This window comes from Centropristis striata, chromosome 14 (genome assembly GCF_030273125.1).
Source record: "Centropristis striata isolate RG_2023a ecotype Rhode Island chromosome 14, C.striata_1.0, whole genome shotgun sequence".
Taxonomy (NCBI): domain Eukaryota; kingdom Metazoa; phylum Chordata; class Actinopteri; order Perciformes; family Serranidae; genus Centropristis; species Centropristis striata.
Window position 1 is genome coordinate 18,001,240 of NC_081530.1, and position 16,883 is coordinate 18,018,122.

General features: G+C 40.2%; 1 protein-coding gene across 1 annotated transcript in view; it reads left to right on the forward strand.

Moving 5' to 3' along the window:
- macf1a (microtubule actin crosslinking factor 1a) overlaps positions 1–16,883 on the forward strand; it is a 320,929-nt gene that overhangs the window by 110,116 nt on the left and 193,930 nt on the right. The window contains exon 3 of the mRNA XM_059350758.1: positions 14,561–14,622. Coding sequence (XP_059206741.1) covers positions 14,561–14,622 — 62 coding nt within the window. The remainder of the gene's footprint in view (positions 1–14,560; positions 14,623–16,883) is intronic.

Here is a 16,883-nt window from a genome sequence, read left to right on the forward strand (position 1 = left end):
TGAATTCGACAAAGCATACTGGATTAAATTCATTGCCCTCACCTTTAAACCATTAATATTTCATGATTTGTTTTCTTTTGACTGATTAATCGATTAATTAGCTGCAGCTCTTGTAACAAAAATGTGCTGAGATTTGAAACAGTGGATTAAATGTTTGGTCCTGTACCACCACAAACTTTGCAACATTTTATTTGTATAGGATACTTATTTTGACAGTCTTCCTGTAAATTCTGTTAACACGCTGTGCTCTTATTTTGAAAGCTGCATGTGTTTAGTGACAGGAAGTAATTCACACGGTCATCAATTAATACTAACCATGTACAGATATTAGCTTTAATTGTTTCAAAGGAAGTAGGTAAACAAATGTGTTAATTGCATTAATATTTTTAAAGCATTATGTATTTGAAAAAATAATTGCAGCGATAAACACGTTAATTTTGACATTTTGTCACGTCTTACTTCTTTATTGAACAGCTGATAGTATAGAGATAATACTAATAACTGAACAACATTTTATTTGTATAGGATAGCCAAGGACACTTTTCAAAATAAAAGGCAACAGCAAGAAACAGTGTAAGCAATATCATAATATAAAAAACAAAAAAAAACAAAGGAAAATAACAACAATAATATAATAAGTTTGGTTCCAACATCTTGGAAGTTGCTTTAAATAAAAATGTGCCAAATTAATACTGTTAATTTGAAATGCAGTCTCATGTCCTGACACTAAAACGTTTCCCTTATATATTAAGAGCAAAGGAAATTTATCACAGGAACAAATAAAGTTATGTTTTTATGATCATATCCTGCACCTAGCCACTTCTGCAGCTTATTATTTTATGCACCCAGCCTGCAGTTTACAGTATATTTCCATATGCTGATACAGTTTATGGCTCTGCCTGCACTCATCTCTCTCTGTCTGCTACAGTTAAATACAGTGAAGGCACAGAGCAGCACTTCTTTGCACAAACGTTCAGCATGTTTCTGTGTGTGTGTGTTTGCATACTTATGTGTGTGTGTCAGGGTGACCTTGCTGGCATCCTGGCTATCTATGTAAAGGATGCTGACTGGGAGAACTGAGCTGGACTGGGGGGAGGGAGGGACAGACGGGAGACGTGACACGCTGCTGCTGCATTAAAAACACAAGAAACATGCAAGCATATGCAAAATAATTTAATTTCTGGCCAGTGAGGCTAAAAGTCTTAGGTAAGCATTAGATAAATTATAGTGAAAGTAGAGACGGTACTGACTGAGACTGCACACATCAGTTACAAACAGCTGTGTGTGTGTGTGTGCGTGTGTGTGCGTGCGTGCGTGCGTGTGTGCGTCTCTCTGTGATATCTGAATGAAAAGAGTCATTCACTTCCCAGCACAAACACCCAACACAACACCAAGCCGTACAATAGCACTGTAGTTTCTGTCTCATTCTCCATCCGTTTTCTTTCTTGTCACTCCATCTTTCGTCTCCTCTTTCCTCCCTTGTGTGTCGAGCTTATACTGTAGTCTGACATCATCCCGAGGCTTTGTTACACCTCTGGTCTGTGTGTGTGTGCATGTTCGTGTGTGTGTGTGTGTATAAAGTTTCCAGACGCAGCATTTTCTGCAGAGAGGGGACATGAGATTGGACCCCTGACCTCTTGACCCTGAACGCTGACATACACACGCATGCACAACCAGGCAGCCAGTGTATGTGAGGGTCTGTAGGAAGAATTACACTGGTGAAATATAATTTTAATGAAAATTATTAATGTTTTTGAAGGTGAAAAATATCTTAAATTCAGAGAACTTCAGTGCAGATTATCTGCACTGAAGTTCTTTTCAGTGTGTGATTGGTTGTGTATATGTTAAAATGTGTTGAGTTTTGTGTCTACAGACAGATGAAACACTTGATAATGAAGTGAAACCAGAAATATTTTCGCTATAAAGGATACATTAAAGGGATTCTGCTTTTTCTTTCTGTAGAAACGTGGTTGAACTACGGTTAAAACAGCTAGAATAAACACATAACATGCAGTATTGTGCCAGCATGAAGTGGACTTTAACAGAAAGTTACCAAAGTCAGACTCTGGTGGTTTCAGGGTGCTAGATGTGACGCTGGTGTTGCTGTCAGTGGTTTGAGCGTGAAGTCTGCAGCCCAACACACACATGTTGGTCTCTTCTGCCCCATAGTGGCAGCATCACACTCTCTACCACCAGAGACACACACAGGCTTCACACAGTTCCTCTTTCGCCTTCTCTCACTTTTACTTTTTTACCCTGCTCCTCTCTATAAATTTTGTCAAAGTTTGTCACTCAGATGTTATATTTTGGATTTTCTTTTTATTGCTTGATTTGTTATTGACTTTTATCCTTTTTTAAAAATCAATACACACAGTGTTTTTTTGTTTGTTTATGGGAGTTTTAGTATTCACTTAAGTAGTTTTTGACAGAAAAACCTATTGTAGCTCTGCTTTTTGCTGTAGAATTCTCGCTTTTTGAAAAACTTTTTTACACAAGTTGTCTTGTTGGCTTGGTACAGGGGTAAGGTAAGGACAGGAAGGACTTTGACAAGTTGTTTCAGTACTATCGAGTATCAGAAAATCAGAAATCACCAAATATCAGTCACTAAAGAGTAAATCTCCTCTGTGTCAGTGAGCATGCAGCAAGTTTGATTGCTTGGCTGTCTAATGTTCCGCAGGAAAAACTCGGTACACTGCTTTTTGAGTGGCTTGACTACAATGTGTGTCGGATGGGTGAAAATGATCTGAAAAATTAGTTATATTAGATGTATAATAATGTGTGATGTTGTCATTTCTTTCTGTTAAATTAGATTTTATAAAATTGGAATTTAAAAAAGTGTCGTTCAGGAACTGGTGTCGAAGTTATGGTGATAAATATTTGAACAATAGACCCTTTTTCAGAACATGTCACTCTAGAGAAAACTTTCTTCTTAATTCAAATACATTACATTATTTTTTTTTACACATTAACATATACATTTTTTTTACTTGTCTATCCCAGAGTGACAAGTTGTTTTAGTATCAAGATAGCATTTCAACAGTAGAGGTAGAAGGACTCTGGGTAATGCAGTTCTGTTGCAGCTCTGTTGCTCTAACTGAGATCAGTGTTGGAAAGCACCGGATGAACAGCTGTATCACATCTCCATTACCTCATGTTAACTGGTAATTATGCCGATTAGGGAAATGACTAATGGGAAAGAACCTCATAACTGCCCTCATCCACCTTTACTTATTATATGTGACCAAACGCTGCTTAATCTCTTTACTAATCGTATTATTGTCATGCATTTCCAAAACTTGAGCTGGAGTTGCATTAAAGTGAGTTTGGAGCTGCAGTTTCTCCCCTGATAGCAATGAAATGTCATCAGATTGATTGCGGTTGTGTATTGTTGTGACTGGAGGTTGCTAGGGCTAAAATGTCGGTGGCTTTTCAGAGCTGAGTTGATAACTCGTACACACACACACACACACACACACACAGGCACACAATTCTCTGCGAGGTGAGAGTAACCTGAGGACCCCCTGCCCTCCAGTCTGCAGCCTGAATCATGCTGAATCACTGTCTGTGTGCATCACATGCACACACACACACACACACACACACACACACACACACACACACACACACACACACACACACACACCTTGGTTTGATCGACCCCTCTGTCTGAAGCTTTTTGAACACGCCACCAGCAGTCAGCCGACATCAGTCAAAGATAGCGGTGAATAAATATCACAGCCAGGATGCATTGCTCACCCATAACAACAGAGGTAAACACACACACAAACACACACACATACAAATACAAACACACAAATACAAACACTTTCCACAAGCATGTACGCATATAAAATCACGCACAAATGCAACATTTAAGCGTTCAAATACAGAACAAATTAAGCGTTTTGCTCAAAAACAAATATATTCAATATATTCAAATAGAAATACACACACACACACACACACACACACACACACACACACACACACACACACACACACACACACACAGAGGAAGAAGAGCATGTGGGTTTCTCCCCATGTGGGTTTCTTCAGCAAGTGTGAGGCAACCACACACACACACACACACACACACACACACACACACACACATACAGTACACATTTCCGTCTGTTTAGTCCCATTTCATCTATTTACCGGCTAACTCTCTAACAGTGCTCTCAGCAACGGCTACAGTCTGGTCGCTTGTTTCAGGGGAAAGGAATTCACTGTGAGAGTGTCAGAGAGCGAGTGAGATTGAGAGAGAGTGAGAACGAGAGCGAGAGAGAGGCATGATGGGGGGAAAGAGGGAGGGCATCTGAATGGAGAGAAGAACTCAGAGAAGTTAGTAGCTGCAGTAGTTTTGCGCTGGAAGTAGAGAGATGCTGGAGAAAGATTGTTTTGTCGACACAGAAGAAGTGAAAGAAGAAGAAGAAGGAGCTTCATGATTCTGTCCGCTGACGTTTAGAAACCAGCTGTGTAAAGTCTTTCCTTTATGGACACAAATAGTTTTACCTGGAACCCTGCAGACGTTGGATTTACTGTAACTTTACTTTTTGGACTTTTACTGTCAGCTTTCGGAGCTACTTTACATTCATTTCTTCAGGAGGCAGTTAGTGAGCCATGATGGATTTTCTAACAGACCCAGCAGTCATAACGCCCGTCCTGGTGGTCACTTTCCACTTCTTGACCGCAGCTGGCTTCTGGTTTTACCGTCGGCGCCGTCGTCGGACGCCCATGTTTGAACGAGGTAACTTGTTTTAAGTGAGTCTGCTGAGAGAGAACCATGAGCTAAACATTTTCCTTCCTGTTTCTCTATTTTTACTGCTCATCTCTTCTCCGTCACAGCTCCAGCTTTGATTTATCTTTGCAGAGGTTAAAAAAAAAAGGGAAGATTTGTCATGAGCTCCATGTGCTTCCTGTTCAGGCTCCACCCCTTTGTGCTGTGTCATTGTGCATGGTCACTTAACTTTAAATCACAGCATGTAGCATGTAGCACAGCTTTAGAAGCAGTTTGCTTGTACAGTAGCAGTGAAGCTTTGCACCAGGATGTCACTTCATGTTTTCTATTTTGAGTGGAATGTAAAGCGGTCGTAAAGATCATGTAGGTCTCTCCTGTTACAGTCAGACACCCTTTGTGCTGCAGGACTTGATTGCTGTATCTCATCTGCATGAGTCAGTGCAGCACAATCTTCCATATTTGGCTCTTTTGCAGAGAGAGGCTGTTATATTTCACGAGCTATTGAATCAAATAGTCACATCCATGTAATTCAACCTGGAGACTGCGAGCCGGTGTGTGTGTGTGTGGCTGCTTACGTGGCCGAGCAACAGGCTGCTGTGCTGCCAGTAATCTGCCCAGTTTAGTCATGTGTCTTATTATTCACAGCTAATGGTAAACACTGAGGTTACACACAGCATTAAACACATTCCAGTCGGCATTTGTAGCTAAGCCTCATCAGTAAATAACGGATAGAAATGTTCATTATGTAACAAACTGTATTTAAACCATTCTGACATGATGTTTATAGTGACCTTTATACCTTTTCTCAGTAGCTCAGTAGCTCAGTAGCTGCTGGTAATGATGCTGGTGTGTCCTAACACTTGAAACGTGCTGAATTCTGGTCTCGTCACCAGCGGTTTAGGACACGTGTCTAATTTGATCTGAATGCAGTGATTGGTTTGGATTCACCAGTGGAGAAAAATCTGGCACGACACAACAGTGCAGATCAATCAGGTCCATCAATACTTGGAGAGAAGTGGATGCAAAAGTGATGTTAAAAGAGACGAGGGGGCAGTGGAAGGGAGGACACGTGTAGCAAATGTGCAAAAAAGGAAACAAGGTGATTGGGAAGGAAACAGATCATTTTGAGGGAGATTTAATGAGAAATACAAATTAGGAAAAAGAAGAGAAATATTGAAAAGGTTGAATACTATTTTCATGATATGAACATGATATTTTCCCCCCAAATCAGCTTTGTGTACTTAAGAAGATGGCTAAAACATGGCTAAAATCACTCCCTCCTCACAAGTTTTTAAGCACCTTTACAGAATCAGAATCCAGTTTGTTACCAAGTCAGCTTCAAAAGTCCATTTCCAGTAGTGCAAGTCAAATAGCCCCAACCAAGTATTGAGTGCATATAGATGGACATACTTTTCAGAGGCCAACATCTCCATATTAAACAAACTTTTTAAAATTGATCTTTTGTAATCAATTTTTTTTGAGACACTGAATTTTAGGTCTTCATTAAATGTAAGCCATAATCATTATAATTAGAAATTAAATACATTAAGACATTAAATATTTCATTCTGTGTGTAATGGATAATGTGTTATTTCCACTTTGTGAATTGAATTACTGACATATATAAACTTTTCTATGATATTTTAATTTATTGAGATGCAAAAGTCAATAAAAATAACAATCAAGTGCTGCAAAGTCAAAGACGCTACAGAATAGAAATATTTACAGTAAAAATATCTAATATATAACAATACTATGAGAAAATGTGCATTAAATTTAGCTTAAAATGTAAGGTAGATGCAGTTTTGTGCAAGAATCTGCAGGGGGGTGTAACATTTAAAACATTTTCATAAATGTGTTAATACTAGGGGTGTCACAATTTCAATTCTAAATGGATGGAAATTAGTTTTCAATTCAAACAATTTTTATCATAAGCAGGATTAGCAACTTCTTTTTCATTTTATGCCTTTTCTGTGGTTCATTAGAAAATGATATCACGCTTGATACCATGCACCATGCCTATCTTTTTTAAAAAGAATTTGAAAATGCTAATGACCGTTATCAGTGCAGGAAAACAACTGTTGATCTTTGAGTCAAGATAAAGTACAAACAATATCACAGCCTTCAGTGGTTAAGAAATGTTCTCTGTGTTCTCTGGTTCTCTGTGTTTGCTAATATGTTATGTGGTCGTTCTTCGTCCTGATACAACAGGAGACTTGAATGTTGTCACTAATGTGGTCAGCTGAGGGAGCTGTGTCCATCACTGATGCTCATAAATTGAAAATAAATTTAAATATAACTTGATAGAGTTGATCAGAGGCAGTTAGATGTGCGTGTCTCTTATAATGAGTAATCAGGTTTTCGGGGCGTTTGGGACGTTGCTCAAGCGTCAAACTTGACTCTCATGTTTACTCGCTTGTTTGATTTCGTCTCCAGGTTCAAGACGAGCCGCTGATGTGTGACACAGATGCAGAGTGTGTGTGGTCATATAGCGTGATGCTGTGGTTACAATCTTATTTTTCTCATCACAGGAAATGGAGCCTGTGGTAGGCCAGGCTTGGTTGTGTGTGTGTGTGTGTGCGTGTGCGTGTGCGTGTGCGTGTGCGTGTGCGTGTGCGTGTGTGTGCAGCATTATGTATATATGCACATTGTGTGGTTTGTGAATGATGGCAGTTTACACTTTCTCTGAATTTGCTGAGGCTTAAACTGAAGCTCTCTGGGTTTAGAGCACAGTGTAGCCTGTTGAATAAAACAATATCCACAGCTATAAATCAAAGTACAGATGAGAGGGTTCTGCTGATCAGAATGATTAATGGTTAATAAAAACCGAGCGCCTTGTAAGATATTTGTTGTGTTGTTGCATTACTGAGACACAACAAATAACTGCCAACATGGCAGGAAAATGTACTGAAGCATATGGAGTGAAATGTATTAAAGTAGCGGTCTGCTTTAATGTCCTGACCTCTGAACAGGACAGATTCTTTATTCAGATATTGGTCAGTAATAAAACCACACTGACCCTGATTCACCTTCAGTTATTAACTTTGGACTTTAGATTTGCTGTGTCAGAGTATTTGTATCTCATGTTACTTAGTTAGTTTACATTAACAAACTAAAATTTACAAAACAAATAGGGATAATCAGAGACCGATATTACTATTTTAAACATATGCGATATGTGTATTGCAATCACATGTATTTTTTTATAACCAGCTACATATTATGTTCCCAAAGGAAAACTTTTCCAACATGTCTTTTTTTCTTATAACATAAAGTTTCCAGTCTTTCCATCTCACTTCAGTCATTTTTATTGCAGAAATTTGGGATTATAAAGCAGATGGACTGCCATAAAAAAAAAAACCTTATTGTCAATAATGTTGCATGCATTTTGCAGACTGAACTGTTTGTATTAAAGCAGTCCAATTTAACTGAATGCAAACGTATGTGGACTGCAGTACAGGTATTTTAAACAATGCAAGTTTAAAAAAAAAAATGTATGCAGCCTCTTCAGCAACTGGAGAATTTGAATTTGAATTAAATTGAAATAAAATCACATAAAATCAAACATCTCCACTCGGCACCCTCTAGAGGACTGACAATGCAATTGATTTTCTTATTCTAGTACCAAAAAATTTAAATTTGTATTTGCAATATAAATAATTTATACAAAAAATATCAGTGCATTAATACAATATTGCCATACAAAATATTGTAATATATTATCCATTTCTTCGACCTGTAGAAAAGAGAAATGCTGCTCATGACCTACGAAATCATCTTGTTTATAATGTAGTATTGATCTTCAGGATCAAACAGGAAGTGTTTGTCTTGTGACCGCAGGAGGGCAGGTTGACTCTGATGTTAATCTGATGGCTGGACAGCTGGTTGCTGTGTAAACTGGGACGTCACTAGTTAAGAAGCGGGGAGAGAGAAAGTTTGGATGTTGAAGATGAAAAGCTGGACTTGTGGGAACAACCTCCCGCCTCCTCCAAGTCTGTCAGCTGATTGGCAGATCTAGAGTGACCTTGTTGTGCTTTAAAAAACGTTTAGTATTCAGTGTTTGTTGCTCAAAGAGAGAGAAATGGGATGAGAAGCGGAAGGGAATGCAGAATGAAATTTAAAAAAAGGAGAGAGATGGAGGCTGCTGCCAGCGTTTGAGTGTCACCAGAGAGGAGGAGGAGGAGGAGGAGGAGGAGGAGGAGGAGGAGGAGGAGGAGGAGGAGGAGGAGGAGGAGGAGGAGGAGGAGGAGGAGGAGGAGGAGGAGGAGGAGGAGGAGGAGGAGGAGGAGGAGGAGGAGGAGGAGGAGGAGGAGGAGGAGGAGGAGGAGGAGGAGGAGGAGGAATGAACCCTGGGAGCCAGCCTGCCTGAGAGAGAAACTGAAAAAGAAAGTGAAAGAAGAAGGGAAGATGACATGATGGACTAACTGGAGGCAAATGAGGACACTTGGAAACATCCCATCCACAATTGAATCAGAAGAGGAGAAAGCCAGGACACGGGAAGACGGAGCAGACAGACAGACAGAGAGACAGAGAGAGAGAGAGGGAGATTAGAGGTGATAAGCACGCTGCGTGGTATTAGTGGCATAAGCTGCGTCTGGTATTTTTAGTGTGGATGGTCCCTTAGAGATGGAAAGAGGAGAGAGCTTCACTGAGGAGGAACAGAGGAGAGGAGGAACAGAAGAGGACGTAAAAACAGGTGGGATGGAGATGAAGGAGTGACGTCGCCGGCTGAGGAAACAGAGGAGGAGCTTGTGTTACTCTGCCGGAGCTTGTTGTGACTGTAAGAGTGTGTGAGTCACTGTCTCCCCCGGGCAGGTGTGTGTGTGTGTGTGTGTGTATCTGTGTAACTACACCTGCTGTCGTATCAGCCGGATGTCCTCACTCCCTGACTCCCGGCCAGGTCACATGATCTTCTGAGAGACTGTAGCCGAGGCTTTTTAGACTCGTTCAGACTTCCACACCGCTGATTCTTGACTCCTCGGCTCAAAACATGACAGAGCAGAAATTATTCAAAGCTGCGTCGGCGATGTCTGGGCCGGCAGAGCTATTTTGAGAGACTGCGATAAACAAGCAAGAACAGGAGAAAAGAAAAAGAGAGCAGTTCGGAGCTGTCAGCTGTGAAAGGAGGCAGATCTGTACAGGGAATTGTCTCTCTGTGATTGGATGATGTGTTGAGCAGCAGGCGGTGTGAGCTGAAGGCTGCTGGAGGCCTCGGGTTCACCGCTCACTGCTTATTGTGTCTGGACTGGAGCCAGATATCTGACCAAGGCTCTTCCTTATTACATACACCATCGCCATCTCCCATCTCTGCTGTACACACACACACACACGTGAGACACACGCTCTAATGAGATGAATGATTCTGCTCGGGCTTGTCTTCCTTCCAATATTAAATTAAACAGCGTTACAGCTCTGCCAGGCCTCTCTTGATGAGACTAAAGTCCATCTCAGCCCAAGTCACAGTCTTTCCCTTTTGTTTTCTTCACAAAGCTCTTATTGCTCGGAGCTGAAAAGCCTCAGGACTTGCCAGAAAGTTTGCCTCTTAAGGAAAGGAAACATAAGAAACGGAGCAGGAGTGAAGGCAAATAAATGGAGATATCAGAGAGCTGCTGCTGCTGCATCTGGCTTTTGTCAGCTTGAACAAGGAGAGTGTATGTTTGTATAGTGCTGCAGAACAAGACTGTTTTTGTTTTGGATACTTTTGTGTTTTTGTGGCATGTGAAAAGGACTCAAGAGTGGATTATACCATCCCTAATGGATATGTGTGGGACTTAAAAACTTTATTTTTTTAAGAACTTCCCTTCAGGATGCATATAATCTCCCTCTGTTGCCTTGAGCTCTTGTTTTGACTGTGACAGAAACAGAAAACAGCATCTAACTGCTTATGGAAAAAGTGGATTTTACTCAACATGCATAGTCCTTTAAGAGAAAACAACAAAAAGGAAATTTTCCCTCTGGACTGAGAGTTGCTTACCTACGCAGAGCGAGAAAAAGGCATTGTAGAAAGAGGAAAAAAAACAACAGAGCAAGCACCCCTGCAGCTCTGCAGAGCCTCTGTCAGCTGCAGAGTACAGACCGTCTGTTGTGGCCTGGAAACAGTGAGCGAGCGAGCAAGAGAACAAGTGACAGAAAGAGAGAGAGAGAGTGCCACTGCCTGGTGAGGAAACAGAAGTGAGGTAACAGGGAGGGAGAGCAGGGCCGTCCTTTTTGGACTGAGGAGGAGGAGCCGCTGCTGACTTTGACACACACGTGTGAGAGCAACTGCTACCGGGGGAACGAGAGAGCGAGAGAGTGTGTGTGTGTGTGTGTGTGTGTGTGTGTGTGAGAGGTGGACGGAGGGAGAAGGCCGGCCAGGAGAGGCTGACATGGCAGCGACCGCAAGCACCGCGGAGAGAGGGAACCACGGGTGAACCGCAGAAACCAAGAGACAGAGAAGAGCAGAGACTCCTCAAACTGGTAGTACCTGCTGCTACCGGCGGCTCACACCCTGCAGCTTTGACTTTTTTGGATACGTGGAGGCAGCTCGTTGCCAGAGACGTCTTACTGCTATAATTATCTGACTTCTGACTTGGATTATGCACCGTTAGCACCAAATGAAGCTCTGATTAGAGGTCGAGCGGTGAAGGCTGTGGACGATGATGTGGACTGACTACAGGAATGAATGTAAACTCAACGCTCACCTGTACTCGCGCATGTGCTGTGCAGGTCAGTGTGTCTCCCAATGTGTGTGTGTGTGTGTGTGTGGACAGTGGTTGTTTACATGCTGTCAGCACGTGTTTCACTCTGTTTGAATAGTTCCTGTTTGTGCTCCCACTGGTGACAACACCAAATGTGGTCTCTATTAATCATTGTGGGTGTCAGGGCGAGGGGTGTGACATCAGTGTGTATGTGTGTGTGTCTGTGTGTGGAGAGCACGGTAGGGGGTGTGTGTGTGTGTGTTAACAATGCCCTCCACTGTGGAGGAATGAGCCTTTCTGTGGCTGTCACTCACATACCTCCACACCTCTCACGTCTCCACTTTTAGTTTTGTAATAAATAAAATAATAACGATAGATTTATGACCTAATTACAACGCCTACACCAAACTGATAAGCTGATGAGTGTTTAGCACAGTGCGGTGGGCCGATTTACGTGTGCGTGTTAGACGTAATAACATGTTGAGTGTTTCCTCTGGGCTAACTAGCTCGGCTACACCGGCAGGTTTGGGAGACGAGGCGTGTTGCAGTGGTGAAACTATTTAGCAAGAGAATGTCGAAATGAGTGTTCTTGGCCTGGGGGCTTGCCCTTTGTGTAAACTGTGTGTCATCCTGCAAGTGTGTGTGTGTGTGTGTGTGTGTGTGTGTGTGTGTGTTATGCAAGAGATTGCTGAGATTGACCTCAAGTTTTATCCAGTCTAGATATTTGACCTACTAAATCCTAAATCGACTTTCCTCTTTGGAAATCCTTTCTACTTTTGGAGCTCAACAGTTGAAGGTGTCAGGGCAGTTTAGAGTCTGTGTGTGTGTGTGTGTGTGTGTGTGTGTGTGTGTGTTTGTAGGTGTGTGTGTGTCTGGGTAGGTGTGGGTAAGAAATAAAGATAACAAGATCCTTTAAAGAGGAAGTGATACGTCTATCTCCCCGCATGGCTGCTCTCCCATACTGCGTTTCCATGGTAACTGATAAACAACTGGCTGTAGGGGAAGTACCTGCAGCAGGCTGCTCTCTGATTGGCTGTTTGACAAACAGGAGGGAAAATAATCTGCTGTCATTGAGCTGCTGAGTGAGTGTGTGTATGTGTATCTCATAATAACTATACATACCTACAACAGTTTGACATTTAGCAACAGCTTAAACTCAAGTCATGGTCCCTGGAGAAGACTGCATACTTTTAACTTATTTTTATTTGGTCATAAGTTGTTGAAGATGTGTTGTTTGAAAGTATTCACAAGATTTGGGGGGTTCATTCTGTATAGCTACTACTGACTTTTGATGTTTAGTGTCTATTAGGGCTTTAATAATGCTTCTGTTTGTTATTAAATCATCTGACGTTTATTTTCTTTCATGGTTACTTGGCCATTTGGACTCTAAAAAGCCACCAAAAAGCAAAAAATGTGGCATTAAATCAGCAAAAAAAAAAAAAAACCCATGGTGATGTATTTAAATGACTTGTATGGTTGGCAAAATAGTAAAAAACACAGCAACATTTTCAGTTTGCTATCCCATAATGCAGAGAAAAAAGCAGCAACCCCTCACAAATCAAATAATTGAGACGTCTGCTTTGATTTGACTTAATTGGTAACCAAAACAGTTGCAGCTGCAATCAAGGAAAACTCTTTAAAAGGAGTCGAATAAGTCTTCAACCTTTGTTTAATCCTGTTGCATCGTACATTGTGCACATATTGCATTTTGCATATTGAGTAAGGCTGCTTTAGGAACCTGCAACATCACTTGTAAGGATGTTTGGCTCCCTCCAGCAGGAAGTTAGATATTTAAGAGAATGGCGGGAAAGGAAAAGCAGCGAGGGTCTGTGTTTTCTCCCTGACAGACTGATAGGAGCAGAGAGAGGCTGGAGAGGGAGAGAGGGAGATAACAGAGCAGTGGCTCAGCATCAGGCTCTATTCCTGGCCTGGCTGCCTCACTCCTCTGGCCTGCAGCACGGAGGAGCTGCAGGTCTGCCTGGCTGCAGAGCTCACTTCAGTTACAATCTGAAGAACAGAACTGGAGCTCTTTATAGGATATTAAACATGCAGAGCGCCTCTTTTAGTTAAGTTAGGAGATGAGGAAACAACTTTTTCTTTCTTTTTTTTGTATTTTATTAACAAACAGCATTGTAAACAAACAGATGTGGTCAGTGGAACAGTGCACTGAATAATGAATAATTTAATTAAAAAAGCAACACATTACACATATATTCAGGGTTTTAATAGCTTTCCCATCTTTAGAACACAGGATTGTTGTATTTTTTTATTTCATGGTTTTATGATTGGAACATTTTGCTTTTTGAATATAATATTTTGCAAGTAATAGGATCAAAGATGATAATATATTAGAAGATTAATGATATAGTATTGATTTGCTTTGATAGAAGACTAAGTAAAAAAGCCAAAAAATAAATTTTCATACGGAAAATTCAGAATTAATATTGCGAGAAATAAATGTACAGACATCATGCCAAAAATATACGAGTGAGGACTTTTTTTTATAAATCTTTGTAGAAATGTCTTGGATGTAAGAAAACTAAGAATTAAATGTGCTTAACTTTGTTGATAATCATATATTTAAAAGGTTGGCATCAGATTTTCTTCCAGTCCAGGTCTAAAGTTATTTATGAACAAAACAACATTTAAAACAGAGATTAATTATTTTATATATATATAAATCACTTGTATCTTATTTATTATTGTTCTATCTAGAGAAGAAATCCAAACTCTTTCAGCTTTATTGGTCCAACCTCAGTTTACTCAGGATGATGTCATTGAAGTCAAACACAGTAAAAATAGTTTCAACTTTACGAGCGGTCACGTTTGTAGATTCAGAGGATCTTATCAACAGGACTTTGAATTTGTGAACTCAAAGAACCTTCACAGTTTCTTTATTCTTGCAGAGGAAGATAAGAAACATGTAGAAACACTGTTGTGACTGTATGAGATTGTACTCATGTCAGATCCAGTTACACTCGTGGGTGTTTAGCCGTTTGCTCCTCTGAGCTGGACTTGTGTGTGTATTTTGTGTGTGATGTCATCATCTACATAAAGCAGAGTAATGACGCCGGCTGCAGGAGCCATGCTGGATTTGAATTATGTAATTAATCTCTCTTCTCTCTTCATGTCTTTCCCCCAGATGAGCGGGACAGAGTTCAGAAGAAAACCTTCACAAAATGGGTCAACAAGCATCTCATCAAGGTACGTGTCACTGAGCATGTGGAAATATTTGTCAGGGTTGTGTTTATCTTAAATCCTGAAGGTTTGGCCTTGACTTTTATCATGCAATCTCTTATATTCAGGGTTCGTACGGGTGCTTGAAATCCTTGAAAATGCTTGAATTTGAATTTTGTATTTTCAAGGTTTAAAAAGTGCTTGGATTTTGGATAAAGTGCTTTTAAATGCTTGAAATTCTTACTGTATTTCTCTTGCAATCTGACTATATCCATCTATAGACTATAGATAATCACATGTTCAATGTAAAAAATAATGAGTAGCCTATCTGAAATGAAGACCGTTCCTCCTAAAAGTGTAATACCATCGCTGTTGGTATGGTTAAGTGAAATCTCCCCCTTTTAGTATGTGTAAGTACTCATCTAAAGCATGTCATTTACAACAGGTGTAAGATACTGGAAAAGCTTGAAAATTGACCTGGAAAGTCCTTGAAAAATGCTTGAATTTGATCACTGCTAAAGTGTATGAACCCTGTATATTTTAATAGGAATAAAATGAATTGTTCCCTCACACCAACATAGATCAAACTAGTAACAGTGCACTCAGTGAAGGTCAGATCTCTGCCAGCTCTGTCTCCCTCTACTAACATTTATCTGAAAATCAAAGAAGTAAAATGTCACGGGTCATAAAGGAGCTCAACTGTAGGTCTTAAATCTTGTCATACCATAACAATAGTTCCAGAAATAGACCCTCTACGTGTCCTGGTAACCTGGTTGAGATGAATTTCATTGTCTGAATACAACTGAGCAAAATAAAAAATAATATAAATGGGGGGGGGGGGGGGGGACATTTTCGTCTTATCTCCTTATCTTATCTCTTACATAAAACAGTTATACCCTCATGGCAATGGATCATGGCAAGAACCATAATCACAATTATTTTGATCAATATTGACTTTAGGATTATTTATCATGATTATTCACATCAGGCTATATGAAATTCTACATTTATTTATTTATTTTTTATATATTGACAATTTTATATATATATATATATATATATATAAAAAAGAGTAATTCGCAAAAATATAAATAATTAAAATGAATGATATGTAATATAAAAAAAACATATGTTTAATTAAAATAAATCAGACCAAAATGAGAAAATTATTTCAACATTGTGGTAAATTATATTCTACATATTCTAGTCAGAAACTGTGAAAACTTGCAAAAACCCTTCTTCTAAACCCCTATACACCTTAATAGGTTTAATTTAGTGATTAATTAAGTCATTTTATTAGAGATCATCACCAGAACAGCTTGACACACAAGTTTAAATTAATCTTCAGGTCCCCAGCTTTCAGATGATGTACATCACATCTATTGTTGACCTGCTATCTCCCCCTAAAAATCACTGCCCACAACCCCCAGTTCTCTATAAAGGAGAGCTGATCGCTAATTAAAAATGTGTCTTAGTCACTTCCAAAGTGAGACTTTAGGGCTTATTAATTAAACATTGCATTGGAGCAGTACTCTACCCAAAGTTCAGCCATCAGAAGAGATATTGCAACTGAAAAAGTAAAATCAATGCATCCCTACAGAAAAGAAAACGAAGCATTCTGACAGTTTACACCCTTCAAATTGTGTTGTAACATCAGATAAAATGGTGCAAACACTTAAGGATAAACTGTAGATTGTTAAAGGTAAGGAAACTAGAAGAGAAACTGATTTAATATCTCTGTTATACCCTTTAACTATCACAGTACCTCCTTTGTTGGCTGCAGACAGCTGCCACTGCTGCTATATGTGCAAAGTGTCACATCTGCACACACACATGCCATTTCTATCACATAAAGTACAGTATGTATACTATGTGTCACACACACACACACACACACACACACACACACACACAGGCAGTAGCACTCCTCAGGGAGCAGCACGCAGGGTATTTCTGTCACATGACCCGGGGAATGAGGCGTCTGTCTGACCCCATAACTCCGGAGCGCCTGTCGTCACAGCGCCCGGCCTGTGGATGAAACTCCATCTCAGCTGGCAGCAGCAGACCCACCGCTGACTGAGAATGTAGGTCAGAGATGGACAGAGAGAAACGTAGAGAAACAGACAGACAGAGAGAGAGAGAGATCAGCACACACAGAGATTGGGGGATTTTTTTGTCAGTGCTGGAAATGCAGCCTTCATTCATTTGTAAAGGGATGTTGCTGTTTAACTGCTTGAGTGTGCTTTTTATTACATAAGAGCAGATGATTGGTTTGATAATTGATTAAT